This window comes from Capra hircus, chromosome 16, assembly GCF_001704415.2.
Source record: "Capra hircus breed San Clemente chromosome 16, ASM170441v1, whole genome shotgun sequence".
Classification (NCBI taxonomy): Eukaryota; Metazoa; Chordata; class Mammalia; order Artiodactyla; family Bovidae; genus Capra; species Capra hircus.
Window position 1 is genome coordinate 31335461 of NC_030823.1, and position 27998 is coordinate 31363458.

Consider the following 27998-nt stretch of genomic DNA (forward strand, 5'->3'; position numbering starts at 1 on the left):
GCTTTAATTGCTCTCCTGTGAATTCTTTATTCGGTACTGTCTTTTCTCTCTCCTGAGGCTCTGCCGTATGAGTCTTCTTCCCATTTCCCATGAAACTTCCTCAGTTCAGTTTAAGAGCAAGTTTTAGGAGTGTAATATCTCTGCACATGACCTAGACTGATGACTTAGCAGCTGCTTGCTTGAACAGGTTTTTAGGTCTCTAAGCCTCTGTTTCCTCTTCTGCTAAACGGAGTTGGTAAAAATACCTACTTTGTGGGGACAGTACGACTCATTGCAACGGTGAGTGTGACACACGTATGAGTAAATCAGTTAGCGCACTTTGGGCACGTGACAGATATTTTAAATTTTAACAATTATCCTAAAATGCAGACTTTGAATCTCTGTTTTATAGACAGAAATGTTCAGAAAAGTCGAGTGTCCTGCCTGACACCCCACAGCTAGAATGTGCCAGGCCTGTAGCACTCTAAGGCCTGAATTCTGCTCACTGCCTCGCACCGCTCCATCCATGGATCTGCCACCGCCTCCCAGCTGCTCTTCTCACCTGCTGGCTGTGTCTTCTGCCCATGCTAAGCAGTCCAACAGGCTGACGCTAAGCTAATCATCCAACAGAGGAAGCTAAGCTAACATCCTCTGAAGCTGACTGGGTTGCCCCCTTGACTCTGAGCCTATAATGGCTCTGATTATGCAGATTCAACTTTCCAGGCTCCTGTAGTTCCTCTTCAGTTCCAGTCACTCTCGCCCACTCTGCCACTCTGCATTTGGCTTCCCACTTCTGTTCTACCTTGCTCAATCAGGCCTGGTCCTCTTGGGGTTCCTCCCTGCTCTGCTACCCCGCCCCCCAACAAACCTCCCCCTTCTTTTCATCCACTGCCTTTGGTATGTCCCCTTGTTTCTTTTGCTACCTGCAAGTGTTATCCATCGAGATCAAGCTTAGGTCCCCAAGGGTGCATTCTGCTCTCCTGGCTGCTCCAGGCCCCAGTGATCTCATCTTTCAGCTGCTGCTCCTCTACTTGGTACTTTTTCCCAGGGGGCTCAGTGGTAAAGAATCTGCCTGCCAATGCAGGAGACTCAGGTTTGATCCCTGGGTCAGGAAGATCCCCTGGAGAAGGAAATAGCAACCCATCCCAGTCTTTTTGCCGGGAAAATCCCATGGACAGAGAGGCCGTGTGGGCTACAGTCCATGTAGATTGTGAGTCCCAGTTAGATTGTGAGCTTCCTGAGGCTGAGATCATAGTCTGGACTTTCTTTTAGCTCCTCTCGTGGCACTTAGCCTGGGTATTTTCTTTGCTAAACATTCACCTGATTCTATAGGTTTCGAAAGAATTAGGAATTGTCTTTTGACATAAGCAAGAGAGAAACCTCTTGTGCCTGTCTAACAAGACTTCCTTATAGCAGAGAAATGGTAAAGAAGTGTTTACCATCACTTTGGAAACTAGAGGTCACCTAGATTCCCTCATACAAAGGAAATAGATTTCACACTCAGTCAACCTCCAAAAACTGCTTCTACAAGGATGGGAGCCCCACTGATGCTTCCCAACCACCCCTTCTCTTTTCTAATCCCACCTCAGCCCCAGGTTGTGTCCTCCTCCTGAAACCAACTTTAACATAACCCTCCCAAGGTGCCCTGATTCCTACCACTCCATACCTCCTCCTCCAATGACCTATCTCAGCCCTCACCCTCCTCCCTACCCCCTCAGCTCCCTCTCTTCTCAGGCTCCAAACTTCTCTCACCTCCCAGAACCCAGATTAGCCTGCTTGCAGCTTCTTATCCCAACTCGCCCTGTTACTCTGGCCCCAATCCCAGCTTCATCCATCACCAACCCTATGCCTGGCTCCACTCTCCAAGATCTGCCTGGTTCTGCTGGGTTCCCGCTCTTCCCAATTGCTATTTTTTCCTGTCCCCTTGGGACTGAGTCTCAGCCCTGCTCTGGCATTCCCTCCAGGCTGCAGCTCTTTGTTCAGGGGAGAAAAAAAGAGGGGTAGATTCTTCCCATTCCCCATCCTATTCCTCTCACTATACTTCTACTGGTTTTGTTATTTTTAATTTCAAGATTTAAAAAAAAGTGGCTCATTTTAAAGAAAACTGTTGGATAGATAGTAGTTCAAGTGATGCTCAGCCATGACAGAGGTAAAATAGCTTAAAGGTCCAGCACAGACCTTGGGCTAGGGCTGAATTCTGTGTCTGAAATGGCCTGGGTCTGGGTTTTGCTTCTCCTATTTTCTGTGACTTGGGGCTGTCTCTGCAATTTGGTCACTATAAAGTGGGGGAAATAATAGCATTTACTGCAGAGAGCTGTTAGAAGGACCAAATATATGCTTGCCACCGTGTAAGAGCCCCCGAAGTATTGGGGTTTACTCATTTAGAAAGTCTCAATAGAGCAATCGATACTGTGACTAAAATCCAAAGTGTCAGTGATTATAGGAATATAGTCAAGTTTAAGGTCCTATCCACGTGTACTCCCCAGGGTCATATCTGTGGGGGGCCTTGGCCCCTCAGCACTCACACACGGGCTGCAGCATGGAGAAATACTACAGAGGGAACTTAGAATTTTTTGAAACGTACCTGCAAATATTAAATAATTGTCATAAATCCATTTAAATTGAATGAGGAAAGGAAGATCCTTCAACAGTATGGCACAATAACAAATTTGTCAAGTGACAAGGGGCCCTGAGGAGTGGTCAGACTTGAGCTTGCTTTCTACCAAGGACATTTATGAATTTTCAGCCTTAAAGGCTCCTGTATGAGGAGCTAGGAAAGCAGGATGTAGCCCAGGGGCAGCTCTCTAAATTCTTCTTCCTGCACCAGACACAAGTGAATACCCCTCCCTGCCAGTGTGACTGGTCCCAAACATGCTCCCCGAGACAGCAAGCCCACAGGAGATGCTCAAATGTGACCCAGGCAAAGTTGCTCTCAGACAATAAGAACCCTTGATCTGACTTACCCATCTTGTAAAATGGCAAAGAATAGTCTCTTTGGTAAGAGGTTTCTTTATACCATGGTTCGGCAGGCTTTGAACATCTTTGAAAACAGATGTACCGAATGAGAGTTTGTTGGTCTAATTGAGGCTGATACTGACGTTTCTTCTTAGATGGAATTTCCAAGTCTATGAGAGGTCTAAATGAAAATAGAAACAGCTTGCTAAATGCCCACGGAGTAGAAGAAAAGCATTTCATTTTCTCACCAGCTGAAATCCATTCCCTAAAAGTGGCCCGAAGGCTACTAACATAGTATTGACAAGACTCTGCAACTCCAAGGTTAGCCCTAGCAAACTTGTCAGTAGACGGTTCAAGGATTCCAGACCCTTGTTCTTCCCTTTAGCATCCCTCCTCCTTTCTAATCACAGGTCACAGAAGGTGACCTGCATCAAAACTTTCTCTAGATCTGTTCAGGCACGGCTACTTCCCAGCACCCTTTTGAAATGTAATTTTTGTACGCATATCTAGTTCCCTCAAGGTACTAGTGCTTTATTTTGACCAGACTAACCACTATGGTGCATACTGGTGTTTGATGACCCCGAAATTGGTTATAACCTTCCTGTACCTCCAGATGAGTATAATGTGAGCTGTGGGCTTGTCATATGTCGAATTTATTATGTTGAAGTATGTTCCCTTTATGCCCAGTTTGTTGAAAGCTTTAATCATGGTGCTCAACATCACTAATCATTCAGTTCAGTTGCTCAGTTGTGTCTGACTCTTTGAGACCCCATGAATCACAGCATGCCAGGCCTTCCTGTCCATCACCAACTCCCAGAGTTCACTCAGGCTCATGTCCATTGAGTCGGTGATGCCTTCGGGCCATCTCATCCTCTGTCGTCCCCTTCTCCTCCTGCCCCCAATCCCTCCCAACATCAGGGTCTTTTCCAATGAGTCAACTCTTCTCATGAGGTGGCCAAAGTACTGGAGTTTCAGCTTCAGCATCAGTCCTGCCAATGAACACCCAGAACTGATCTCGTTTAGGATGGACTGGTTGGATCTCCTTGCAGTCCAAGGGACTCTTAAGAGTCTTCTCCAACACCACAGTTCAAAAGCATCAATTCTTCGGTGCTCAGCTTTCTTCACAGTCCAACTCTCACATCCATACATGACCACTGGAAAAACCATAGCCTTGACTAGACAGACCTTTGTTGGCAAAGTAATATCTCTAATCATTAGGGAAATGCAAATCAAAACTGCAATAAGATATCACCTCATACCTGTCAAAAAGGCTATCATCAAAAAGACTAAAACTGACAGGTAGTAGCAAGGATGTGGAGAAAAAAAAGTCATCATGCACTGTTGATGGGAATGAAAACTGGTTGCATCTGCTATGGAAAGCTGTATGGAGATTCCTCAAAAAAAAAAACCCTAAAAATAGAACACCATATGATCCAGCAATTCCACTTCTGTGTGTTTATCCAAAGGAAACAAAATCACTGTCTCAAAAAAGATATCTGCTCTCCCATCTTCACTACAGCATTATTTACAATGGCCAAGACATTGAAATAATCTAAATGTCCATTGATGAATGAATGGAAAAAAATGTGTGAAACATATATACTATGAAATACTATTCAGCCTAAAAAAGATGAATAGCCTGCCATTTGTGACAATACAGATGAGCCTTGAGGACATTATGCTACGAGGTTAAGAAAGACGAATACCGTATGATCTCACTTTTATGTGGAATCTAAAACACTGAACTCATAAAAACAGAAAACAGCATAGTGATTGCTAGAGGTGAGGTTTGGGGCCTGGGGGAAATGGATGAAAATGGTCAAAAGATACAAACTTCCAGATATAAAGTAAATAAGTTGTGGGAATGTAATGTACCACATGGTGACTATAGTCAACAATGCTATATTGTACATTTGAAAGCTGCTAAGAGAAATAGACCTTAAAAGTTCTACCCACAAGAAAAAAATTGTAACTATATGAGGTGACGGATATTTATAAACATTATAGTAATCATTTTGCAATACGTACAGGCTTCCCTGGTGGCTCAGCTGTAAAGAATCAGCCTGCCAATGCAGGAGATGTGGGTTCAGTTCTTGGGTTGGGAAGATCCCTTGGAGGAGGAAATGGCCACCCACTCCAGTATTCTGGCCTGGAGAATCCCATGGACAGAGGAACCTGGCAGGCTGCAGTCCATGGGGTCCCAAAAGTTTGGACACAACTTAACAACTGAACAGCAACAATAACATATACAAAATCACTATGCTGCATACCTTAAACTAATAAAATGTTATATATAAACTATATCTCAATAAGACTGGGCAAAATAGGGTTTCAAAATGCCATCTCATTCTATTTTGTGTCGATCTGGAGGGTTCTACATATTATCTATCTCTGGGTAATGACATTATGGATAATTTAAAAATTTATGATTATCAGTGTTTTCAAATGTTCTAATGAACACGTGTATTTTTGAACTGTAAAGTAGAGAAGGTGGACTACTAGATATGTGAAAAAGATTGAATGTCGGGTGAAATTTAAGACCCCATGAATTTCAGCACGCCAGGCCTCCTTGTCCACCACCAACTCCCGGAGTTCACTCAGACTCACGTCCATTGAGTCAGTGATGCCATCCAGCTATCTCATCCTCTGTCGTCCCCTTCTCCTCCTGCCCCCAATCCCTCCCAGCATCAGAGTCTTTTCCAATGAGTCAACCCTTTGCCTGAGGTGGCCAAAGTCCTGGGGTTTCAGCTTCAACATCAGTCCTTCCAATGAACACCCCAGACTGATTTCCCTTAGAATGGACTGGCTGGATCTCCCTGCAGTACAAGGGACTCCCAAGAGTCTTCTCCAACACCACAGTTCAAAATACGATTGAGCAACTGAACTGAACTGAGATTTAAGAACATCTTAATCCAATCATTTTGAGTAGGATGTCATCTTACTTGATTGTATAACTGTGATTAATCACACTGAAACGGGTGACTGACATTATTTAATCATAATGCATTATGTTTATATACTTGGGTAAACTTGATTGTGATGTGCCTTCTTTAAAGAGAAGAATTTGTTAGCAGAAATGGGATGCCTCCGCCTGAAGTTCAGGAAAAGAAAGCAAGACTCTGACTGTGTGTGTGGTTCTGGACAGTGGAGCGATGCTGGATGGGCGGGAAATGTTCTGTTGAAGGCAGGTGTGGAGAAGCACCAAGAATTCCTTCTCACCTCTACTTGCTTTTGTTTTGTGGTTAAAAGGTTCTTGATCCTAGAAAGTGGGTCCCTTTCATGGTGGGCGGGAGCACTTCTTTTCCTATGAAAGCTGGTCTCCTGCTGTGAAGCAAAACATTTGCCTTCTGATGATTGGGTCAGTCTCCTGTGAGTTTGTGTTCTGCCTGTTACTGTTATCTGGTCGCTTCTGTGCCATTGACAGCCATGGATGGCTCCCGAACTGGATCCTGGTGAGTGCTCCTACACCCACCCCTGCTAGACTGGCAGCCTGTTCTGACTTTGCCCTGGATGTTTCTATGGAACCAGAATCATCTCCATTTTCAAGAAGACTGATGGTGTTCTGGAGACAAGACTTTTACTCAAAAGGGGGACTCTAATTCTGAAAATACCACATTGGTGGGAGAATACATCTGGGGAAGGTAAGCCATAGGCATCTGTCTGTTTAAATTATGAGTATAAAGAAGTTAGGCCTGGTCCTAATAATTGCATAATTTCCTGTCTTGTTTGTTTGTTTCGTTTTTGCTTGTCTTTTCCTTATTCTTAACCAGAAGTTTAAATAAAGTCATTGGTTGACAAAACATTGACTAAGCTTTTCCCCTAAGACTAATCTCAGGCAGGCTCAGGTCTTGTCAGAGCCAAGGTTCCCTTTGCCTGAGCGTCCTGTGGTAAGAGGAGGGGCAGATAATGCAGCTGAGGGAACGGTCAGAGTCCACAGAACACACGTGGAGAGTGCCCTGTGGAGCTGGCTTCTGGGAGAGTGTTTCAGTTGTTTCCTTCCTTGTTTATCCTCTGGCAGAGATCATGTTCCTAACAAGATTCTGATATAAGAATGTGTTTGAATTAGAACAAAGAACCTTGAACCGTGAATCAGAAAGTGTGGATCAGTTCACAACTCAGCTTTTACACCAACCAGCTACATGTCAGGCAAGACATGTCATTTCTCTGGCTACATCTTATTTATCAAATAGAATCAGAATTTAAAAAGCTAAAGCTACTTCCAGTTTGATCATCTATTAAGTTTGGTCTGTGTGCTATTCTGTCGTTGCTACGGCTCCCTTTTCTTTACTTGAAGAATAGTCAGGAGTTGACTATATCAAAGGCAATTAAGAGAAGAAAAGTGGTTTCTAAAATATACTATGATGATGAACTCAAAATAATAGCAATCATATTTTGAGTACTTAGTATGTTCTGGAATTTTACATCAATTATTTTATTTAACAGATATGCATATTGATATTCAGAAAGGACGAAAACTGCCTAAAATCAAATATTTCAGAAGTTATTCAAATTGATGTTTCTAACTGGATCATTGAAAAAGCAAGAGAATGCCAGAAAAACATCTATTTCTGCTTTATTGACTATGCCAAAGCCTTTGACTGTGTGGATCACAATAAACTGTGGAAAATTCTTCAAGAGATGGGAATACCAGACCACCTGACCTGCCTCCTGAGAAATCTGTATGCAGGTCAGGAAGCAACAGTTAGAACTGGGCATGGAACAACAGACTGGTTCCAAATAGGAAAAGGAGTGCATCAGGGCTGTGTATTTTCACTGTGCTTATTTAACTTCTATGCAGAGTACATCATGAGAAACCCTGGGCTGGAAGAAGCACAAGCTGGAATCAAGATTGCCAGGAGAAATATCAATAACCTCAGATATGCAGATGACACCACCCTGACGGCAGAAAGTGAAGAGGAACTAAAAAGCCTCTTGATGAAAGTGAAAGAGGAGAGTGAAAAAGTTGGCTTAAAGCTCAGCATTCAGAAAGCTAAGATCATGGCATCTGGTTCCATCACTTCATGGCAAATAGATGGGGAAACAGTGTCAGACTTTATTTTGGGGGGCTCCAAAATCACTGCAGATGGTGACTGCAGCCATGAAATTAAAAGACGCTTACTCCTTGGAAGGAAAGTTATGACCAACCTAGACAGCATATTAAAAAACAGAGACATTACTTTGTCAACAAAGGTCCGTCTAGTCAAGGCTATGGTTTTTCCTGTGGTCATGTATGGATGTGAGAGTTGGACTATAAAGAAAGCTGAGTGCAGAAGAATTGATGCTTTTGAACTGTGGTGTTGGAGAAGACTTTGGAGAGACCCTTGGACTTCAAGGAGATCCAACCAGTCCATCCTAAAGGAAATCAGTCCTGGGTGTTCATTGGAAGGACTGATGTTGAAGCTGAAACTCCAATACTTTGGCCACCTGATGTGAACAGCTGACTCATTTGAAAAGACCCTGATTCTGGGAAAGATTGAGGGCGGGAGGAGAAGGGGATGACAGAGGATGAGATGGTTAGATGGCATCACCGACTCAATGGACATGAGTCTGAGTGAACTCTGGGAGTTGGTGATGGACAGGGAGGCCTGGTATGCTGTGGTTCATGGGGTTGCAAAGAGTTGGACACGACTGAGTGACTGAACGGAACTGAACTGAACAGCCTCCCCAAACTAGAAAATAGCATTGAAGTGCCTGCTTTTTTCCCTTTCCTGTTAAAATCACTGCAGAAAGGCAGAAACTGGTTAGGCCAAATTTGTGATTTTATTGAGAAGGAAAATGAGTGTCAGGAAGATTAAGTTATTTGATTGAGTTAAAATGTTAAACTAATGGTATTTCTTACATTCCTTTGATGATTTAAATAATTTTATATTTATTGCTAATTATAAAAGTAGTATATATTCATCATAGAAAATCTGGAAAATAAAGAAAAAGATAAAAATGAAATACAAATATCAATAATCTCACTATTCATGAAAAACCAGTGTCAACAGTTTGGTGTATTTCCTTCCAAATTTTTCCATCCATTAAATAATAATTATTATTGTTATCATCATTGCAAATTGTGATTCCCAGTTTTTCAATCAATAGTCCAACTTTAGTACATTAAGATTTAGGAAAGTGTCTTACCTGGGAGATCTCTTCACACTATAATCATAATGGACTCTTGCCAGCTGCCCAGTGTAATAACCATGGAGATCCTTTCCTTGGTGAACAATGAATATACTAGTGGGGACAGGAGGAGAGAGAGACAAAAGGAATTAATATGATTAGCTCTTTACAGAGGAAAACCAGCTGTGGTATAGTAAAAAAATATATTCAGTCTCTATCCTCAGTTCCTGGCACAAAGGTCCTAAAACCGTTGGAATCTCTTAATAGGAGTGTCTTTTGTTATCCAATTTTTAGGATTCATAAAGAAATATTTGACTTGTCAGGTGTTAATTTCAAAATATCAAGAAAAAAATAAGAGAATATATAAGGCCAGTGGGACAACTGTCGATAATTATTGAAATGGATAAATGGAGATTCTTTATACTATTTTTTTCTACTTTTGATATTTTTATGAACTTTCAGTGTTCAAAAAGAAAGTCTAATAATTAAATATATAGGGGCTAAAAATGAAGAAGCACTGTGAAGGTTAAAGCACAAGTTACTTGTAAGCCTGGAGGAGGGGTTCCAGCCTTGCCTGGGTGGGTTGGGCTGTGAGGATGTTTGGAAGCACAAGCATAAGTGATAAGGTGGAGAGTCGGGGGAAATCTTCTGGGGCACGAGATGAGCTGGGTGTTTGCAGCTGAAACACAGCAGTTTCAGGAGGAGCCGAGGGCTCATGGTGCCCAGATCTCACATTTTGAAATACATCTTCTTTATAATTAGTTACTTTTCTTTTAGATGATAGTTATAGCATTATGTTGTTGTTGTTTAGCTGATAAGTTGTATCCAACTCTTTTTTGACCCCATGGGCTGTAGCCCACCAGGCCCCTCTGTCCATGGGATTTCCCAGGCAAGAATACTGGAGTGGGTTCCCATTTCCTCCTCCAGAGGATCTTCCCACCCCAGGGATCAAATCCGTGTATCCTGCACCAGCAAGTGGATCCTTCACCACTGAGCCGCCAGAGAAGCCGTACAGCATTACACCGGCGTCTTAAAATGATATGTAGTTGTATTCTGTTATTTACAGGTTTTGTTTCAGGAGAGTATCAGGGACATTACGAAATATTTATTATAAACCAAGGGAGAGTGTCATCTGAAAAAACTGAGAACCACTGATATAAGTAATAGGGAATCTTTGTAGGATTTTAAAGAAAAACCATGATGAATGAGATTTTTGTTGAAGAGAGATTCTGCTGGTGGCAATGTGGAAAACAAATCTGACGACAATCTGGCTAGAAGTACAAAGATTGGTCAGGAGATAATCATAGTAATGTATGTGGGACGTAGGGCAGCTTTGAACTCTGTGGGGGAAAGTTCACATGGGGAGAAGAGGCCTGGCTAAGATGACTGCTAGGAGAGAGGGTTGAGGATGAAGAAGAAGGAGGACATCGAGACGAGGCTTCAGACACTGGGACACAGGCTGCCACTCACCAGGGGACAGAACGCAGGAAAGTGACCCTGCTTGAGATGATGACTGTAGAGTCTGTGGTATGTGGGGTCTTTGGGGACCTTCCATAGGTTCTTACTCCGTAGGTGCCATAAGATTTCAAGAAGAGTCAACAGAAGGTAGTACATAGCTTTGCATGGAGTAGCTCCTCAAGTACGTGTTGAATGATGAATGGAAACTTAAGCTATGCCTCCAGTTTGACCAGAATTTATTAACTATGCATAATGTATACTACAGCCAACAACACCATCCCAAAGAAAAAGAAAAGCAAGAAGGCACAGTGGTTATCTGAGGAGGCTTTACAAATAGGTGAAGAAAGAAGAGAAGCAAAAAGCAAGGGAAAAAGGAAAAGGTATATCCAACTAAACGCAGAGTTCCAAAGAACAGCAGAGAGACAAGAAAGCCTTCTTCAGTGAACAGTGCATAGAACTAGAAGAAAACAGCGGAAGGGAAAAGACTAGAGGAAAGACTCTCCAGGAAAACTGGAGATATCAAGGGAATATTTCACCCAGAAATGGCAGAGACCTAGTAGATGCTGAAGAGATCAAGAAGAGATGGAAAGAGTACATGGAAGAACTGTATGAAAAAAGATCTTAATGAAGCCGATTACTACAGTGGTGTGGTCAGTCACCCATAGCCAGACTTTCTGGAGAGCAAAGTCAAGTGGGCCTTAGGAAGTACTAGTGTTAATAAATCTAGTGGATGTGATGGAATTCCAATAGAACTATTCAAAACCCTAATGGATGAAGGTATTGCATTCAATATGTCAGCAAATCTGGAACACCCAGCAGTGGCCACAGGACTGGAAAAGGTCAATCCTCAACCCAATTCCCAAGACGGGTGGTAGCAAAGAATGTGCTAACCATCACACAGTTGCACTCATCTCCCATGCTAGTAAGGTCGTGCATAAAATCTTGTATTCTAGGCTTCAGCATTATGTGAACCAAGAACTTCCTGATGTCCAAGCTGGGCTTGGAAAAGAAAAGGAAGCAGAGATCAAATTGCCAACATTTGCTGAATCATAAAGAAAGCTAGGGAATTCCAGAAAAACATCTACCTCTGTTTCATCAACTACGCCAAAACCTTTGACTGTGTGGATCGTTATGAACTGTGGAAAGGTCTTGAGGTGATGGAAATAGCAGACCATCTTACCTGTCTCCTGAGAATCCTGTATGAGGGTCAAGAAGTAACAGTTAGAACCCTGTATGGAACAAATGACTAGTTCAATATTGAGAAAGGAATATGACAGGGCTGTCTGCTGTCACCCTGTTTGTTTAACCTATCTGCTGAGCACATCATGAAAAATGCTGGCCTGGATGAGTGACAAGCTGGAATCAAGATAGGCGGGAGAAACATCAACAACCTCAGATATGTGGATGATACCACTCCAATGGCAGAAAGCAAAGAAAATAAGAGCCTCTTGATGATGGTGAAGGATGAGAGTGAAAGAGCCGGCTTAAAACTAAATATTAAAAAAACTAAGATCATTTGCCATTACTTCATGGCAAATACCGGTGAAAGTAGTGACAGATACCCTCTTCTTTGGCTATAAAATCATTGTTGATGGTGACTGCAGCCATGAAATCAGAAGACATTGCTTCTTGGCAGAACAGCTATGACAAACCTAGACAGTGTGTTGAAAAGCAGAGACATAATTCTGCCAACAAAGTCCGTATAGTCAAGCTATGGTCTTCCCAGTGGTCACGGATGGTTGTAAGAGCAGGATAGTAAAGAAGGCAGAGCCACAAAGAATTGATGCCTTCGAACTGTAGTGCTGGAGAAGACTCTTGAGAGTCCCTTGGATAGCAAGGAGATCGAACCAGTCAGTCTTAAGGGAAATCAACCCTGAATGCTCGTTGGGACTGATGGTCATCTGATACAAACAACTGACACATTGGAAAAGTCCCTGATGCTGGGAAAGATTGAGGGCAGAAGGAGAAGAGGGCATCAGAGGATGAGATGGCTGGATGGCATCACCGTGCAGTGGACATGAACTTGGACAAATTTCGGGAGAAGGTGAGGGACCAGGAGGCCTGGTGTGCTGCAGCCCATGGGGTTGCAAAGAGTCGGACATGACTAGGTGACTGAATAATGACAACAATGTGCCCTGAACAGTACTGGGTTCTGCAGATACAAAGCTGACTCAAAAGCAGTCCTTGTCCTCATCATGCTCTTTATGTGCTGAAATCATGACCTGAATAAAGGGTCAGTGGGGCACAAAAGAGGGAGGGCTGTCTAGGGTTTGAGCAAGTCAGTAAGAGAGGGAAGAGATTCCAGGTGAGGGAATGATAGAACCCAACTCTCAGACAGAGCTGTGATCAGAGTGGAGTGTGTGAGGCCCAGTGGGGACTTTGCTGTCTAGCTGGTGCAAAAGGCAAGTGCTGTCAGCAGGGCGGGTCTGCCTGTCTATGCAAACAGGACCTCAGAGAGCTCTGATTTTCAGAAAAACCACAGTGTGTCTGGGCCTGCCCAGTGGCTAGGATAATATGACTGAGCCCTGAACAGTAAATAACAGCAGGGGATTAGGTCATAAGAAGAAAGAGGAGCTGGCACAATAATAGCGAACAAATGACATTCCTGAGGGCAGGGGAGTGGGAGACACAGCTTTCTTAGGTGCCTGTCCAGTTTCCAAGCCCTACCTTGGGAAGATTTTCTCACTGGATGCTCTGTGAAGCATCCACCTGGAGTTCCAGAACAACACTGATTTCTCACGGTTGCTATACCATTTGCACTAGGCTGTGTTTTGACTCTGGGTTCCTCCCTGGCATGAGTCTGGGTGAGCAGCCTAAGCCCTGCTCCTAGAATCGGTCTGTACAAGCTGTCTGAGACTGGAGAAGCCCCTCACCAGCACCAGGTAACGTGCCCACCCCAAGTCCCTCGGGAGTCTCCCTGGGTAGCTTTTTCATTTTTTAAATTTGTTTTATTTTGGCTGCAACACGTGGCATGTGGGATCTTAGTACCCTGACCAGGGATCCCACCTGCAGCCCCTGCAGTGGGAGCGGAGAGTCTTAACCCCCAGACCCCCAGGGAAGTCCCTCTCCGGGTAGCTTTTGAAGTAGAGAGAGTAGGAAAGTGTGTAAGCAGGTGGGTGTTGGAGGCAGGGCTGGGTGGGGTCATGGAGAGGTTTGAGGAATGAAGGCGTGGTATGCTTTTCTTCCAACTCTTTGGGTAGACTTTCCAAGTTCCCCCACGTGGTCTTCACCTCAGAGAGGAGAAAGCTGTAGATGAATGGGGTAACATGTCAGTGGTTTGGAAGAGATTTTTATCTCCTAAGAGATATGCCTGGCTTGGCCTGGCACTCAGTCCTCCCAGAGCCTTCACAGTACCCGACCTCTACCGAGGAGGGGCTGGGTGTGAGGAAAAAATCGATTCATGAGTAGGAAAGCAGGGCTGGCCTCCAGACCTGGTTTGGGAGCCCTGCCCTGGACTCTGCTCAGACCCACTTTACTGACTTGGCTTGTAAGATTCTTGAGTCAGCGGTAGAAAGGCCTTTTCTCCTCCCTGGGTGGGAGTAGGAGTCTGGGCACAGTATTTACCAGCCCCTGACAGCTTGGCTCTTTGAGGTAACACATTCAGTCTAGACAGGAGCAAACCTGTTCCCGGGAGGGTGACTGTAACCAGAGCAGGATCTGGGCTTCCCCGCAGGCAAAACTCAACACCCAAAGGGGAGGATCCCTCTGGGGCCACTGTGATGGTGCAGCGCTGTGTCTGTGCTGGGCCTCATTGTTACAAAGCTTCGCAGAGATGATCTCATCTAACTCTCACAGTCCTGTTGCTAGGTAAACATCGTTAACATCCGTTACAGAAAAGGAGACCAAGGCTCACAGAGGTTAAGTGGGCTTTCTAAATAACACCCAGCTGATAAGTGCCAGAGGCATGAGTCAAACCCAGTTCTCTGAACTCCATTTCACATCCAGAGTCATCTCTGTGTTGGTGCGATGACTTATTTTTCAGAAGAGTTCAGCTTTACTTTTGTGTGAACTCTGTGATTCATTGTGGGCAGACAGGAAGTAGATGTCCTGTACCAAAGCAATAGGAAGAGAAATAGACCCAGCAGTGTAACTGGAGGCTGCTTTCAGCTCAATAAAACAAGTGCTTATTGCAGGCTCTGAAGTGTGCTAGATGCCAGGGCTACCATGATGAGAAACACTGTCTTTCCACCTGCGAGTTCATAATCAGGTAAGGAAAACCCTCCTCAGGCCTAATCATATAGAGCGGGGTAAGTGCTGCTCCAGTCGGGAAACAAAGGCTCAGGGGAAATAAGTCTCTTACTAAGGACAGGAGCTGGTAAGTACAGAAGATGGGAGACCACCATTCCCACATCCTCATGCTTTCATTCCCCAGACTCTACTAGCTTCACAAATCTCCTCAAGGAAGAGGGAGCCTCAGTTTCCCCAATAAAATGGGGTTGGGGAGGGCTTCCCTGGTGGCTCGTCATAAAGAGTCTACTTGTCAGTGCAGGAAGGACAGGTGTGGTCCCTGATCTGGAGAGATCCCACATGCTGCCGAGCAGCTAAGTGTGCCACAACCAGTGAGCCTGGGCCCTAGAGCCCAGGAACCACGACTGCTGAGCCCACGTGCTGCAACTGCTGCAGCCCCCGTGCCCTAGAGCCCGTGCTCTGCAACAGAACCAGCCATGGTAATGAGAAGTCTGGGCACCGCAGCTATCAAGTAGCCCCCACTTGCCACAACTAGAGAGAAGCCTGCATAGCAACAAACCCCCAGCACAGCCAATAATAAACAAATAGATAAATGACATTTTAAAAAATTGTAGAAATAAATAAAGTGGCGGTGATGCTATCTCCGTTAATGACTACATGAGAGTCAACAAGACATGTGTGAACGTCCTCGGTGACTGAAGCATCCCATTGGTGTTGCCATCTATCATTCAAGACAGGATGATCTGACCTTCACAGCTGCCCCTTGATGTCTCAGAGATCATTTCAGTTGATGTTTTTAAAGTTCATTTAAGCCCAAAACAAATTCTTTGTCTTTTGCACACCACAGTGAATTTAATCTACAGTGATCTTTCCAGGAGCATTCTAGGCCCCACAAGTCAACACAATACTCAGCCCTGCCCCTGAGTAATAAGGCTAAGATAATTTGTATCTAATGTAATTCTTTTATGAGAATTTTATGTGGTCACCACTACTTGTGAATCACTTAATATTTAACTTTATGAGATGCCCCTACTCGTTTGTAATTCAGTTTTCCCTACTATAGCCCAAGGGTTAGGCATTTAAGGATGAATTAATTGGGTAAATGCTTACAGAGAGGAGCAGCAGAGGGCAGACCTTCTGTGGATACCGTCAATCACCAGGAGGCCAAACCTCAAACACGTGCCAGAATGAGTTTTTCTTATTGATTCATTCATTTTCAGTTTCCCAACAAAGGTGCACAGAGGTCCTACCAACTGTGGCAGTCTGCTAGGCAGAGTGGCCTATGAAACAAGACCCGCCCTGGGGGCTGACCCGGAGACGTCAAGGGCAGTGACCAAGAGCACAGATGTTGGCTGCGGACCAGCGGGTTCAAATCCTCCTTCTGCTAGTTCACTACTGTGGAATCTCAGGACAGTCACTTAACCAGTCCTTGCCTCAATTTCCTTCCAGTCACTGTGAAGATTACATGAGTTAATATACACTTAGAATAGCGCCTGCCACATATTAAGGGCTGTATAAGTGTTAACTATTATTCCAGTGGGTGATCTAGACAGGAAATAAAGAAACAGAAAATAATTGAAAGTTATAATCGGAGACATACAGGAAACCAAAAAAGGTGTGAGAAAGAGAACTCACAGAGGAGATGAGTTAGGTGAAAGGAGACCTCCCCCAGCCAGGATGGTACCGTCTTCTGCTCACTGAACAGCTGATAACAGTGGAGGCATGCTGAGTGAAAGGGGGCTGGTTGAACCGAGTAAGAAGATTAGCAGAGAGTTGAGAAGGCAATGATGCAGGGGAAAGGAACATGTCCTGAAACCCTGAGACATGAAAGAGTGCGGGCCTACTGAAGCAACAGAAGAAAGATCACAGGGCTGGAGTTAAGAGGAGGTTGGAGAGATCAGCAGGGTCTGTTTATGTAGGGCTCTGCAGGCCCTGGCAAGTGTGGAGGCTTCATGCAAAATGCAATAATTGCAGGGTTTGGTTTTATTTTTTTGACTATGCTAGGTCTTTGTTGCAGCACTTAGGATCCCTAGCTGTGAAGTTCAGACTTAGTTGACCTGCAGCATGTGGGATTCTAGTTCTCTGACCAGGGATAAAATCTGTGTCCGCTGCATTGGAAGGTGGGTTCTCAACTGCTGGACCACAAGAGAGGTCCCAGATTGCACGGTTTTATGCAATGGAAGGTTGTGATCCCATTTATGCTTTATGGGGTTCTCTCTGGAGAATGGATTGGAGGAAGACCAGAGTGGCCCTTGTTTTCGGGGAATAGGGGAGAGGCAGTGGTGGTCTGGACCAGGTTGTGGCCATGGAGATAAAGAAAAACAGTCTGATGGAGATAGACCCTAGAGGCAGAATTGAGGAACCTGCTGATGGACTGGTCCACTATGCTGCAAGGCAGGAGAGACACAAAATAGACAAAGACCTGCCCCACAGGGAGCACTCAGGTGGTGAGTGGGGGCCCCGTCTAGTGCAGGCACAGTGTGCCTCTCTGATGGATGAGCCCAAGAGAGCTGGATGCAGCCCAGCCTGAGGACGTCAGCAGCCCAGTGCCTTCTGCTCTGTGTTCCACCCCAACCCTCCAGCTCCCCATGGGCTGCCTTAAGTCAGGTCCAGTGATTCTGACTTGGCTCCATTTAGCTCCAGGCAGCAGCAGCCAGTGGAGGATTGTCTCCATTTTCCCCAGGAGATGAGACCACAATTAAACAGGCCCGACAGTGGTGGGCAAAAATCTCAAACACACACACGGAAAGCCAAGGGCATGTGGGGAGGCAGAAATCAAGTAATTCTGGAACCCACCCCTTTCTCTACATCCTCCTTCCTCCGCATGTGCGTTTCAGGGAGGGAAGGACAGGCACTATACTTTCTCTAAAATAGGACTTTTTTTTTAGAGAAAGAACATCTTTTTAAGAACAAAGCATCCTTCCCTTCCTCCTTCAGTGATTTCTGGAAGCAAAAGGACACATCTTTGATGACTAAACATTGTGGAAAATAACTAAATACTAAAATTTGGAGTTGCCAGTTCGCTTGGATGCTGCCATAAATGTAGGATTTTTTTTTTTTTTTTAACAGCTTTTTCTAAGCCCAAAGAAATGTCAGTAGAACCTCTGGCAGCAGTTATCTCTAAATCAGGGAGCAAGCAGCAGGGCGAAAAATTCTAGTCCCCCAGGAGTCTATCTTTCATGCTGCAGCTCTGGAGGTGTCTCCATTTGGAAGACCATTACCTGGGTGGGATTGCTGGACGGCGGTCAATAAATTCTCGTAGCCGGATGGCAGTCATGATGGATAAGATTCTGAAAAAAAAAATTAAGGTGAAGTTTCTTATTGCGAGTTTATACACATTTCCCAGGCATGACTATCTAGTACTACAAAGTCTGTCTTGAAAGTAGAAGGAGCATTCATAGCTTCTGCTAGACTATTTAGGGAAGGAAACAGATTCTTTAAAAAAATTATTGATTTATCTGTTTATTTCTGGCTTTCTTCAGTTGTGGTGAGCAGGGGCTACTCTTCATTGTGCTGCGCAGGCTTCTCACTGTGGTGGCTTCTCTTGTGAGCTGAGCATGGGCTCTTGGAGGCTCGAGCTTCATTGTTGCGGCACGTGGGCTCAGCGGTTGTGACTTCTAGACTCTAGAGCTCAGGCTCAGTAGTTGTGGCACTTGGGCTTAGTTGCCCTGCAGCACGTGGGATCTTCCGGGATCAGGGACCAAATCTGTGTCTTCCGCATTGGCAGGCCGATTCCTTACCACTGAGCCACCTGGGAAGCCCCAGGAAATAAACTCTAAAAGAAGCAAAAAGAAATGGAAAGCATAAGCCAGTACACAGAGGCATGCTGTTCTTCAGCAGCAAAAAGTACTGTGTGCGTTGGGGACGTAGCCTCCTTTGTCACGCTTCTTGAGGTGTCTTCCTACTGCGCCCGTGTGTAGGCTAAGCACTGCGTCTTCCACATGCCCTCATAACTAGAGTTCTGGAAATGGGTTAGGATCCTCAAATCAGATGTAATTGAGTGAGATTTGGAAGGTGAAAATGAGGCAGGGGCTGATTTCCGCTTCTTTGCCTTTTTCTACTGGTAAAACTGGTTAAGACAATGTAATGTTTCTTTCTGCAGCAGAATGCCAGTGTCCAGTCTCCGGCTTTGAGGGTGTGAGAGGCAATCGTGTTGAAGCAGTGCTGAGTGCTGTGTTTAATGTTCAGCACCAGCTTCTTGAGGGCAGAGAGGCAGCTGGAGTGGCAGTGCTGCTAGCTTTCGGACCAGGTTCCTGAACTCAGTTGTCTGGAAGCAACTTCCTGATCAGGGCACAGGTAGCTGCTCTTATGATGGGTCAGTTTTGTGAAGATGTTTGAGAAGCTTCCTGGAGACCTTCCCCAGAGCCTACTCTTCCAACACTTCCAATGATTTTATAACCATCTCATTATCTACGCTGAACTCTTTTCTGTTCATATGCTGGCTTCAGTTTAAACCTATAATATATAGTGTTTCTCGGAGAAGGCAATGGCACCCCACCCCAGTACTCTTTATAGTCTAAAATTTCATTTTGCATCTGCTTATGTACTGGAGAGGACTTGCCATAGAAAACCACTGCATCCAAGTATTCACTTAAGAAAGAGTCTACAACGGGGAGGACACTAAGTGCCTGGGGGGACAGAGGTGGGAGAAAGCCTTACTTTTTTAGTTTACCTTTGGTGTACCTTGTGAATTTTGTACGAGGTGTATATATTATGCATATACAAAGACAGCTGGGACTCCAACTTGCATCAACACGGGGTAGCAGGAGAACATTGTACTGAGACCCATGTGACTTGTGGTCAGTCTTTGCCTCGCTAGAGTGGAACTGTGTGTGAACAGTTGTGTCCTCCCTGAAAGTTACATATTGAAACTCTAATCCCAATGTGATGGGATTTGGAGGGGGAGCCTTTGGGAGGTAATTATCTCATGGGCATGGAGCCCTCGTGAATGAAACTAGTGCTCTTATGAAGGAGACCTCAGAGTGTTCCCTGGCTTTCTTTCTGCCATATGAGAATACAAGAAGTCTGCAGCCTACAACCTGGAAGAGGGTCTCATCTGAACCCTACCATGCTGGCACCCCAATCTTTGACTTCGGCCTCCAGAAACGTGGGAAAGAAACTTCTATTGTTTACAAGCCACTCAGCCTCTGAAGCTTGTTACAGCAGGACTCAGGCACCAGCTAAGCACATTGCTGATTATGATATCTTTCTGGAGAGTTATGTGAGTCAATGATGCATGTGTGTTTTCTAACCTAAAAATCATGTTGGATAAAAGAGACTCTATGAGTTTCTATTTATGAGCATGTATTATGTGTACAGTAACACGTATTAAGGAGCTTTCTTGGTGGCTCAGTGGTAAAGAATCTGCCTGCCAATGCAGAAGATACGGGTTCGATCCCTGGGTTGGGAAGACACCCTGGAGAAAGAAATGGCAGCCCACTCCAATATTCTTGCCTGGGAAATTGCATGGACAGAGGGCCTTGGTGGGCTACAGTCCATGGGGTCACGAAAGAGTCAGACATGACTTAACAACTAACTGCCACCACCACCACCAACATGTATTAACTCCTATCAGCCTCCCAGTAATCCTATTAAGTGTTTATCACTACACGTTACTGACAAGAAAACTGAAATTCTGAGAAGTAAAGTAGCTTCTGAGGATCCATGGTTAGACTCCCTAGCTCCAGAAACAGTTGTCTTAACACAGTGCTGTGTCGGAACAACCATGGGGTACCCTGACCATCAGCCAAAACAAAGCTGGGATAATACATAAGAAGCAGTAACCAGGAGGGAGAAAGAACTGGGGAAAAAGAGTGTGATACCTCGCTCTTTTCCTTGTATAACTTGTTGACTTCTGTCCACAGGCCAGCTGGTTGCTTTACTTCACCTCTATGTTTTTCAAGCAACTTGAAAAGTTTCAAACAAGATCCTGATAGAACAGTTCAGCTATCCAACAGAATCTGTTCATTACAAAGTGTGTTTTTACTTTCAGCACTGGTGTTTATTTTAAAAAAGGAAAAAAGAAGGCAGAAAGAATGAAAGAGAGAATCTGAGCAAACACAATTGAGCTCTCTTTTAAACTCAGAAAACATCACTGCTGGGATTTCAGTTCACTAGAAGTGACATGCCGGAGAAGAATGCAAGATATTTAGGACATTTGTGCTCCTAACCAAGACAACACCAAGTGTGCCTTTGATGGTGGAGTGATTGCTCAGTGCCTAGAAATTCTGAATCAGCACCACGGGGAACATCAGTCCTGGGTGGCTGTGACTTGGCTATGTGGTAGAAATCCTTTCAGAGGGACACATTAACTCACTTTGAGTCTAAGCCTAAGCTTCCAGAATAATCAGAAGACCTTGTCTGGGAGGGTGACCTTGCCATGCTACATCTTTAGAGAATGCCTCTACCGTGCATGCTGCCAAGTCGCTTCAGTCGTGTCCGACTCTGTGCAACCACATAGACGGCAGCCCACCAGGCTCCCCCGTCCCTGGGCTTCTCCAGGCAAGAACACTGGAGTGGGTTGCCATTTCCTTCTCCAATGCATGAAAGTGAAAATTGAAAGTGAAGTCGCTCAGTCGTATCCGACTCTTAGCAACCCCATGGACTGCAGCCTGCCAGGCTCCTCCCTCCATGGGATTTTCCAGGCAAAAGTACTGGAGCGGGGTGCCATTGCCTTCTCCACTACCATGCGTATAGGGTACCAAATCACATTTTGTGTGATTAGTTATCATCTCTTGAACACATAAGAAAATGTAGCTTGCAATAGATATGTCAGTGCATTTTATTTTAGTTAATCTTAAAAAATAGAGTCACCCACCAAATCAGAATGTGACTTAGGTATGAACATATGTTAAACTTGCCATCATTTACAAACTCACAGCCAACACTGCACAGCTGTTGTTAGAGGCACCACGAACAACATATCTTTTATCACCTTTACAATGTATAATTTCTTAGTTACCTTAATAGATTCTCCTTCTGATGTGCCTGTAGTAAAATTCTTCCAGAACAAATATGAGTTCTGCCTATACTGTCATCCTATCTTTCATTCAAACTCACATTAATTCTACAAAAGCTTAAGCTTTTTTCTTTTTTTAAAAAACTGAAATACAATATGCTCAGACTGAATAATGCTATCAAACAGTATTAAAACCACCCATAAACAACTATTTTAAATTTTTATATTTCATGTATGCACATATATATACATTCATATGTGTATATGTGGGGCTTCCCAGGTGGCTCAGTGGTACAGAGTGTCCCTGCAAGCAGGAGAAGCAGGCTGTATCCTTGCATTGGGAAGATCGCCTGGAGGAGGAAATGGCAACCCATTCCAGTATTTTTGCCTGGAAAACTCTATGGACAGAGGAGCCTGTTGGGCTACAATCCATGCGATCACAAAAGAGTCAGACATGACTTAGTGACTGACCGACAAAAAATGTGAATATTATTTTCTTGGGCTCCAAAATCACTGCGGATGCTGACTGCAGCCATGAAATTAAAAAATGTTTGCTTCTTGGAAGGAAAGCCATGACAAACCTAGACAGTGTATTAAAAAGCAGAGACGTCACTTTGCCTACAAAGGTTAAGCTAAAAACCACAGTAACAGCTATGGTTTTTCTAGCAGTCATGTATGGATGTGAGAGTTGGATCATAAAGAAGGCTGAGTGCCAAAGAATTGATGCCTTTGAACTGTGGTGCTGGAAAAGACTCTTGAGAGTCCCTTGGACAACAAGGAGATCCAACTAGTCAATCCTAAAGGAACTCAACCCTGAATATTCTTTGGAAGGACTGATGCTGAAGCTGAACCTCCAGGACTTTGGCCACCTGATTTGAAGAGATGACTCATTGGAAAAAACCCTGATCCTGGGAAAGATTGAAGGCAGGAGGAGAAAGGGGTGACAGAGGATGAGATGATTAGATGGCATCATCAACTGAATGGACATGAGTTTGAGCAAACTCCGGGAGATAGTGAAGGGCAGGGAAGCCTGGCATGCTGCAGTCCATGGGGTTACAAACAAGTTGGGCATGACTTAGCAACTGAACAACAACATAGACAGCATATATACTTAAAAACTTGAAAACACAGCAGGCATTCTGTTTCACATTTTTTGGTTTTCATTTAACAATATATTATGTTAAAATTAATACAATATATTAAAATTTTCTACACTGCTACAGAATATTCTTAATTCTAATGTTTAATGTTCTTTTGTGTTGTTTAGTAAGGCTCACCTATTACTCTATTTAAAACAGTATCCTCTTCACTCCCTGCACTCCTCATCCATGTTCTATGCTTGATTTTTCTCCAAAATACTCATCACCACCTGCCATATTGTATGTTTACTTAGGTATCTTGTTTATGTCTGTCTTCCCCATTGGAAAGAGAGCTTTGAATGTTGTGTTCATGGCTGTATCTCTAGGACCAAAGATGATAACTGACACTTGGTAGACACTTAACAAATATTCTTTGAACAACTGAATGTGCTATAATTTATGAAACCCAGCTCCCTAATGTTGGACATTTTGGTCATGCTGAGCTTTTATATGTTTGATGCAGTTGAATTAATTTCTGAGGATACGTTCCTAGAAGTAAGTCAAGGTTTGGGTATCTTCATGGCTCTTTCTTAGGAAGATTTTAGTCACTTTCAATAATTAATTTTGGTACCTAAATCACTATGATAGACCCCTAAGGCCTAGAAATTAAAATTTAATAATAGAATTTTTTTTCATGCTGATGTTCAGGAGGTGAACTAAGGTAAATATATATGAGATGCACATTTCAGCAAGCTTCCTCAAAGTTAATATTCAAGATATCCAACATGCTGACTTCAGGATTTATTTTGGCAACTTTCTGGTATTGTATATTATGGATCAATCAAAATTTTATAAAATATAATAGCAACAAAAAGCCTGATAAATTCTGCCCATTTATGGTAATATTTCTTAGCAAGTCATGAAGGAACTTTCTCAGCCTGATAAGAAACATCCATAAAAACCTACAGCTAATATCATACTTAATGGCGAAAGGCTGATTTCTTCTTAAAATCGAGAACAGAACAGGATGTCACTCTTACCTCTCTACTCAACATGCTGCTGGAAGTCTTAAGTGCAATAGGGCAATGAAATAAAAGGCATACAGACTGGAAGGAAAGAAAACTGTCCCTATTTGCAAATGACATAACTGTCCCTGTAGAAAATCTCAAGGAATCTACAAATAAAGTCTTAAACTAATAACTGTTTTTAATAAGATCATAAACACATTAAAAAATAAATATACTTTACAAAAAAAACAATTTATAACACAACTATTTACAATAGCAAAAAAAAAGAAAGAAAGAAAGAAAGAAAATACTATGTAATACTATGTATAAATCTAACAAGACATGTTCAGGTTCTATATGCCAAAAAGTACAAAATACTACTGAAAGAAATCAAAGACCTGAGAGACACCGTGTTCCTGGATTGGAAGACTCAACATTGTAAAGATGACAATTCTCCCCAAATTGATTTGATTTCTCTGGTTGAACTTCCCAGCAATATTTTTGGTAATAAATATAGACAAGTTTTTTCCTAAAGTTTCTTTGGAAGTGCAAGGGAAATATTAATAAAATAGCTGAAGTAATTTTGAAAAAAAGCAATCATGCTTTGGTAGAAAGGGGATGGGAAAAAACTAGACCTCAGCTCACATCTATTATCAACTAGACATTTCGCATGTGTTATTTCACTCGGTCTTCGTGAGAGTACTGAGAGTTGTTTATTGATATCCTGAATTTGTAGAAGATGTTAAATTACATGTTTAAGGTCATATAGTCCCCGGTAGCTCAGTGGGTAAAAATCCACTTGTAATGCAGGAGATGCAGATTTGATCCCTGGGTCAGAAAGATCCCCTAGAGCAGGAAATGACAACCCACTCCAGTGTTCTTGCCAGGGAAAACCTATGGACAAAGGCTCAGTCCCTGGGGTCTCAAAGAGTCAGACATTACTGAGTGGCTAAACACACACACAGACATATATACTAAGCACAGCCAGTAAACAACAAAAATCCAGATGTGCCTCATTCCAAAGCCTGTCTGCCTCTCCTCTAGGGCCACTGATTCATTGATTTACTCAGCAAACATTTAATGATCAACTACCTTCCCATGGCATTGTACCAGGTACTGGGAAAAAGCATTTAGCCAAAAGTATGTGGTTTTGCTCTCCTGCTATGTGGTAGAGGAGATGAAGTCAGATACAAATGAGAGTCGCACAAGGCAATGTAAAATTGAAGCTCAGTAATTGCTGAAATAGAATCCTCTGACGTTAGCTTTTAGGTAGTTGAGGGGCTGCATCCCTCCTCCCCTCTTTCAGAATTCTAAAGGAAAAGACTCTAAGAATGGGTAAGTCACATTTGCTTCAGGACATTTTCCCTGATAGGAAACTTTCGAGAAGCTCTCCTCTTGGAGGTGCGCTTTCCCACATTGAGAAAAAGTTTGTAAAAACTGACACCAACTTTTATGGTAGGAAAGAGTTAAAAATAAGATTTGCTAAATCAAAGGTTTACAATGTCAAATGGATCCAGCAGCAATTACCTAGTAAGTTAATCAGCTTGTGGACCTTAAGCATTAATACATGATAAATAGCAAGTTATCAGGCTTCCCTGATAGGACAGCTGGTAACGAACCATCTGCAGTGCAGGAGACCCTGGTTTGATTCCTGGGTTGGGAAAATCCTCTGGAGAAGGGATAAGGCTACCCACTCCAGTATTCTTGGGCTTCCCTGTGCTTAAGAATCTGCCTGCAATGTGGAAGACCTGGGGTTGGGAAGATACCCTGAAGGAGGCATGGCAATCCACTCCAGTATTCTTGTCTGGGGTATTCTATGGACAGAGGAGCCTGGTGGGCTACAGTCCATGGGGATTGCAAAGAGTCAGATGCAGTTAAGCACAGCAGAGCACAGCAAATTATCATTTAATTCATCTGTCCAAAGAAGGGCAGAGGCAGGATATTAGTGTCAGGGTCCCTAGTTTCTGATATTGTTTATCTGGTAATTTTGGGAAATAGAAGGGAGTGGCATATAATCCGGTATACACATGGCAACAATTTGCTTTCGAAATGTACTGTGTAACACCAGAGTCCTGGGTGTCCCCTTTCCTTGAAGGTGTGCCATCTGTATTCTGTACCAGGGGAAGTTAGGCCCCTGGAGCAAGCCAGGTCCTCGTAATCTGACAGCGCACAGAAGGTATGTGGGACGGCCGGCTTTCTCAGAATTCCTACGACCCGCCCTTGCTAGGAGCATGACAGTAGCCTCGCTGACTGCAGAGTTACTCTGTCACCAAGGCAATTGCTCCCAGCTGCTTTTGAGCATGTGTGTCATAAGAGGACATTTAGAAAATAGTTTTGAGTAACTGAGTTACTTGCTTCTGTTTCCTCAGGAAGCCAGGGTTCCCAGTTCAAGAAGGTTGGTTACCCACTTGCTCTCTTGCCCTTCCACATTCCTGCACCCAACCCCCAAAATCCTACCATGAATTTTGCTGCCTGAATGTTGTTTCCTTCCTCCTTTTCTAATCTAAATTCCACCCTTTATAATCTTTTACTAGGACTCTGAGTTCCAAATGGTCTCTTTTCTGCCCCTGAATTCCCAGAGCCCTTGGTTAATTCTATGATGCACTTTGGTTCTTATTGGTTCATTGATTTCTGAACTCATTTATTCATCATTTAAGAAAACGTTTAATGAGTGGCAGTTTTGTGCCTGGCCTTGAATAAAGCTCTAGAGAATCTTCGAGTAAGATAATAGTTTCATACAATGTCTTGCCTCTCAGCTAAAGTTATGTAAGCTCCTGGATGCTGCAACCATGTTTATTTTTTCAATTGATAAATTTGATTGTGCTGGGTCGTAGTTGTGGCATGCAGGATCTAGTTCTCTGACGAGGGATTGAACCCGGGCCCCCTGGTTTGGGACTGTGGAGTCTTAGACGCTGAACCACCAGGGAAATCCCAGAACCACGTTGTTTTGATGGTCTTTATCTTCCCTCTCCTTGCCCTCCTACCTCACTGTCTTGCAAAGTGTTCCGCATCCAAGGAAGTGCTCACTGCATACTTCAGAATGAATAAATAAATAAAAGAATCAGTCAGTCAGTCAGCCCACTTAGTAATCTGGCAATCTAGTTAATAGGTTTTAAACTTTGTTCTTCCTGTATCATAAAGAGCCAGTTGCCTTAACATAGGTATATCCCATTTCTAAGAAAAAAATGTTGATCTAGGAAAAGCTCTTCAAACAATTCAAAATTGAGATACGAATATTCAGTTTCCAAAAGAATTCTTCACTTTACAAAATGGTTTGCCTCAAAGTTTCTTTATATTGTGAGCTCTTGTCCCTAGAGCATTCAAAATGCAATCACCTATTCAGTAATGCAACCACTAAGTGAGAAGAGAGAGGTTTGGGCAGGAACTGGTGTTACCTGCTTAGGCTGAAATGGGTCGAGACCTCCTTGTTCTTAAAAGCAGTCCTCTAAGGACAGCAGTTATTTTAGCTGTCTCCAAGTACTGCCAAGGCTCACTGCAGAGTTATAGGACTTGATCTTTGTTACATCATTTAAAGGGTATTGTGATGCACTGTGAGTTAGAAACTTTTGGTAGGTAATGCCTTTCAAGTCTTGGACTTATTAAAAATAGAGAACCTTTGGTCTCCATGAGAGCCCAGCTGTATATGAAAGAAAGGATAAAAATTGGTGTGGAAAGGAAAATCATGTGGCAAGTAACCTGGACTATTTAATCACTAGAATTTTCTATAAAGATTATTCCAAAGACAACATAAGATCAAAGATCTGAGAGGCGCTGTACTGCAAGCACTACCCTTTGCAAGCTAAAATTGAGGATAACTTATATGCAGAGTACATCATGAGAAACGCTGGGCTGGAAGAAACACAAGCTGGAATCAAGATTGCCGGGAGAAATGTCAGTAACCTCAGATATGCAGATGACACCACCCTTATGGCAGAAAGTGAAGAGGAGCTAAAAAGCCTCTTGATGAAAGTGAAAGAGGAGAGTGAAAAAGTTGGCTTAAAGCTCAACATTCAGAAAACGAAGATCATGGCATCTGGTCCCATCACTTCATGGGAAATAGATGGGGAAACAGTGGAAACAGTGTCAGACTTTATTTTTGGGGGGGCTCCAAAATCACTGCAGATAGTGACTGCAGCCACAAAATTAAAAGACACTTAGTCCTTGGAAGAAAAGTTATGACCAACCTAGATAGTATATTCAAAAGCAGAGACATTACTTTGCCGACTAAGATCCGTCTAGTCAAGGCTATGGTTTTTCCTGTGGTCA

General features: G+C 43.4%; 1 protein-coding gene across 2 annotated transcripts in view; it reads right to left on the minus strand.

Annotated features, from left to right (window-relative positions):
- The window catches only part of C16H1orf100 (chromosome 16 C1orf100 homolog), a 34486-nt gene extending 7272 nt beyond the window's left edge, over positions 1–27214 (minus strand). The window contains exons 1-4 of one of the 2 annotated variants that reach the window (XM_005690559.1): positions 27128–27214; positions 17910–17978; positions 9061–9156; positions 2943–3115 (exon numbers count right to left, since the gene is read on the minus strand). In XM_005690559.1, coding sequence (XP_005690616.1) covers positions 2943–3115; positions 9061–9156; positions 17910–17965 — 325 coding nt within the window. In that variant the 5' untranslated portion in view covers positions 17966–17978; positions 27128–27214. Of the gene's footprint in view, positions 1–2942; positions 3116–9060; positions 9157–17909; positions 17979–27127 lie in introns of those variants that run through there. The other variant, XM_013970082.1, reaches the window with a different exon arrangement.